Below are 4,814 nucleotides of genomic sequence, written 5' to 3'. Positions count from 1 at the left end.
ATTTTTTTTTTATCGATATAAGTTTTGGTTAAATTTTAATGGATTTGAGTGTTGGACTGAGTTTTGGTCTCAATTGAGGGTTAGGTGGTTTGTGATAACTGGTCCACTTGTAGAGGTCACTGTTGAGTTCTGTTACTAGAATCATATGAGTTTTCTCACTATACTATGTAGGATACTAGGTTTCATGGACTCATGATATGTTAGATTGTCTTTGTGGCCTTCTATATGAAGAGTATCGGTGCCATAACACTTGTACGAAAGACCATGGCGACCATATCACTTGCATGAAATACTATGTGGGCCATAACACTTGTATGAAAGACTATGGGGCCCATAAAACTTGTATGAAAGACTATAGGTCCATAATACTTGCATGAAAGACTATGGTGATGTCATAACAGGAAAGACGTAGTGAGACTGTAGTACCAAAAATGGTTGTAAGACTATGGTTGAATCATAACATTCATATTGGATGTGTGGTATCTTGAAGAACTCACTAAGATTTGCGATTAATCATTTAAGTTTAATGTTTTCAAGTGTTTGGCTGCAACGGGAAGGGCATGGTTTGATTGCATCGTATCCATGAATATGTTTTGGAGACTTTTGCTGATTTGATTTTACTATCATTATATTACTATGGTTTGATCATCTTTTTTCATAACAAATGAATGCTTAATCATACTTTTTGGGAATAAGATTTGCATGATCACCTTTATTTAAAAATGAAAATTTTGGATTAAATTCACGACGTTACAAAGTACACATATGTTTGACATGTAATCATATCATTACCAATATTGGTACAAAAAACTGCCTATTTATCCTTATTTGAAAAATCAACCATAAATTAAACCCATTTTTATATAAAAAAATATTTTAATCAAAGAAAAAAAAGCTTAAAAAGCTTGAAACTTTTATGTAAACAACCTTTCTAATCAAGCAATTATCACTTGATTTGGTTAATTTGTGCCCAAAACCAAGTGGAATACGCGTGGGCTGGGCCAGGTATACTGTCATTCCATAAAACCTCCAAGCTCCCCCCCTTCGTACCTCTCACATTCACCACACTGCTTCCTCCAAATTTCTCGCGCCACCCGCATCCCTATCCTTCTCCGGTAAGCTACCTTTCTGCGTTTTCTTTTTATTTGTATCCCTATCGTTAATCCTGTTCTTTTCAATCTCTTCTGCAACCTTGGTAAATTAAATTCTTTTTATTCTTGGTATCAGTTACGATTATTTGTTGTCTCTGGGTTATTCGCGTCCAACGTTAGGGTTATTCCACTCGACCGACTTCTATAATCTAGGGTTTCTGTGAATCTTGTACTGAAATTACACTACGTTTCCAAGATTTAGGTTTTCGTTGACTTTTGGTTTGGATCGTGGTAGTGTTCTCGACTTCAAAGTTGATTTGAGTTCTTTTTTGTAAATTAACTCCGATCTTGTCTGGTTTCTTACACTTGTTTCAGATTAACACTACTAAAACTCAACTCTAGTGTTGGTTTTTTGTTTCAAATTATATCCGATCTTTTTATGTTTAGCGTACTAATTGGGACATTCATGGAAGCAAGAGTCCTATTATTATCTTCTGGGGTTTGATTGTTCTTCTAATCTATAGTTATTCTATACAGGAAACAAATGTCTTTTGCCACCTCCTGCGCACATAAGTGGTTACATTCTCGTGTGCACTTGATGAACCGGGGAAGACTGGGAAGCTTTGGGTGGATATTTTTCCGCCATTGGACCTGATAACGATTAAGAATTTTGTGTTTGTTGTTTGCTAGTTAGTTATTTAAGCAAAAGATTTATTGGTTTCCATAAGATATTGATTTTTGAACATTTCATTAGTTTTTTGTTTCAATGGAAAGATCATCTCTCATTCCGGGGTTTCGGTTTCATCCTACTGATCATGAGTTGGTAATGTACTATTTGAAGAGGAAGTTATTGGGGAAGAGAATCATTGTCAATGCTGTTGCTGAGGTCAATATTTATGAGTTTAGTCCCTGGGATCTTCCAGGTATTAATCTTTCTTGATTACAAACTTTGCAGATGCTTTATAGGATCATTCGCAGACACTTGTAACTCTACTTCCTGCATTCTGCATCATTACATACATACACTTTACCTACAACTTCCTCCTAAGTCCTAACATAGCACAATGTATGCTAAATCATCTAATGCTATTTTTGTAGTTTCCTTATAAACATTTTATATTGTTTTAGTAAAAGAATCATGCAATTTTTTTTCCAAACAACATGTAACATCCTTCTTTCTTCATATACTCAAATCCCTTTGGTATTTTCTACATAAAAAAATGATACACACTAACTGCTTGATCATCATAAACTGCTAGCCCCTTCATTGTTTTCCTTAGTACTTCTCTTCTGATCTTTATCTAAGAAGTGATCTTTATATTTACTTACATATAAGTATTCTTTGCCCAACCTGACTTATTGACAAAAAGAATTAACTAAATAGTAAAAAATACATAATCAACATACAATGCAGCTCATTATGTCACTGTAAACATAAGGTAAGATAGATCATCTCCAAATCATATCACAATGTATACTTACAATTTAACCCTTGTTCTCATTCATTTACATCACCTTTAAATATCATATTATCATTTACTTCCATAGGAGTATTCAACATCATAACGTAGTTTTAACGTTGTCATAGTTTAACCTTAGGCACAACATCATTACATAGGTGCTTATACTTGCACTATTTTGTTTAGGCCTAGGTAGCAAAGCAATATCTAATTTGCTAAAACATATGCTCTGATACCAACTATAACATCCAGAAACAATGTACTTTCATTAGAAAAAGGAATAACAGGAATCCTGAATTCTTAAAACTCCTTAAACCAAACATAACATGAAAAAAGCATAAGGGGTATTAATCTCAAACATCTTATACAAATTTCAAATGTCCAATCCATGCTATTTTCATAAAACAATAAAGCATCATACAATACATTGGTTTGTAGTGATTAGAAACTTTAAACAATGGCTAAATACACACCCAAAATATAGATATGGCATCTATCATCCAAATCTTAATCATTTAACTACTTTTGTGCATTGTCTTATCTCTTAACCAAACTTATATCTGCATAACTTTTGCCTATATTTCTTTTTTTTTTTCCTTATAAATTTATTCTGCTGGAATCTTCAGATAAATCCTCATTAAAAAGTGGAGACTTGGAGTGGTTCTTTTTTTGTCCGAAATCAAAAAAATATTCAAGTGGGGCCCGATTAAACCGGGCAACTGAATCTGGGTTCTGGAAAGCCACTGGGAAAGACAGGAAGGTTGAATACAAAGGAAGAATTGTAGCAAGAATCAAGACTCTGGTTTTTCATCTAAAAACTGCATCAGATGGACAAAGAACAAACTGGGTCATGCACGAATACAATATGGAAGATCAAAAGTTAGCTGATGAAGGCGTTGTTCAGGTATTTTATTAGGGTTGTTCAGTTTATATCTCTCCAATTTAGCAAAAACTAATGGTTATATTATAATGTTTTAACACATTGTATTTCAGGATATGTATGTGCTGTGTAAAATCTTTGAGAAAGAGGGTGCAGGGCCGAAAAATGGTGCACAATATGGTGCACCGTTTAATGAAGAGGAGTGGGATGATGACGTGGCAAGCTGTTCTGGGCCCACAAACAAACTGGATTATAAGCAGAAGGGCCCACTCACCCTGTCTTTAACTGAACCAGGTTCATCTACAGTCACATATTCTGCAAATGAGACTGTAAATTACAAGCAGAAAGGTCCAGCAGTTACAATAAACAAGACTTTACCTCAAAGTACATGTACCCTAACCGAACCTGGTCCATCTGCTGTTGCAAATGCAATGGATACACCTGGCAATGATGATGATGTCATGCTTTATGAAGACCTAGCCTCGATTTTGGGGGTGCCTACTGGTGGCCTTAATAGCAACAAGAAAGACAAGGTAAACCTTTTGATCTAGGAAGGGTAAAATGGTGATTTTGCTTTTTCTTGTGTTTGTAGATTGATCATATTTGTATTGTTTGCATGCAGCAGGGGGTTGAAGTCAAAGGCGTGGGATTGGGACCCAATGAAGATGAAGGTATTTTTGGTGACTTGGTGAACTTGGTTAATCTGGATGACTTTGTAGGAGCTGAATTAAATAGGTTTGAGACTGATGGAAGTGAGTACACACTGGGCATGATGATGGGAGCTGATGATCTTGATGTTGATCTGGGAAGATTTTGTGTTGATTGAAGGGATGGTTTTTGGATGATGATTCCTAATCCTGACTGAAGCTGTTTTTGTTATTTGGTGGCCAATGTATGACTCTGACTGTTTGGCCTAATTTATGGCTTTAAATTTGCTGGATTCTTTCTTTGTATATTTTGGATTTCCTCAATAAATATGTTTCTTTCTATTATATTATGATGTTTGGTTGAAACCTATAAGTTATTGAGAAAGCCAAGAGATTTACTTTTCAATTCTCAAGGGATATTTTGGCAATTTTCAATGAGTCGGCAATACCCTCTGCAAACTTGTTCTTCGGGATTGGATCTTCAAAGAGTGAATGTCAAAGAAGCTTCTGCGGAGTGAAAACGAATATCTGAAATCTGACCCTTTTAAATACATGTCAGATTCATTTTCTCATGTTTTATTACTCTAAATACGATTATTAGCTAAGATAAATTTATATTTAAATTGATTTAGGTTTTGTGTTGTAAGTTGATGTTTTGGATAGTGATTGTTAACAAACTAAAAATGTCTAAATACTGGTTTTTAAAAGAATGTAATACTTTAATTTTTTTAATTTG

At 34.5% G+C, this 4,814-nt stretch overlaps 1 protein-coding gene across 2 annotated transcripts; it reads left to right on the top strand.

The window, feature by feature from the left end:
- Positions 1–968: 968 nt before the first annotated feature.
- On the top strand, positions 969–4,423 carry LOC145000794 (NAC domain-containing protein 82-like). 2 transcript variants are annotated; one of them, XM_078960073.1, is made up of 5 exons: positions 969–1,115; positions 1,629–2,014; positions 3,178–3,455; positions 3,545–3,964; positions 4,057–4,423. In XM_078960073.1, the coding sequence occupies exons 2-5, from the start codon at positions 1,858–1,860 to the stop codon at positions 4,255–4,257; spliced, it is 1,056 nt and encodes a 351-aa protein (XP_078816199.1). In that variant the 5' UTR covers positions 969–1,115; positions 1,629–1,857; the 3' UTR covers positions 4,258–4,423. The 2 variants fall into 2 exon arrangements, with proteins under 2 accessions (XP_078816199.1, XP_078816198.1); XM_078960072.1 differs by having other exon boundaries at positions 4,054–4,423.
- The last annotated feature ends 391 nt before the right edge of the window (positions 4,424–4,814 follow it).

This window comes from Lactuca saligna, chromosome 6, assembly GCF_052625555.1.
Source record: "Lactuca saligna cultivar CGN05327 chromosome 6, ASM5262555v1, whole genome shotgun sequence".
Taxonomy (NCBI): domain Eukaryota; kingdom Viridiplantae; phylum Streptophyta; class Magnoliopsida; order Asterales; family Asteraceae; genus Lactuca; species Lactuca saligna.
Note: the sequence above shows the minus strand (reverse complement) of the source record. Positions and strands in the feature narration are given on the sequence as shown.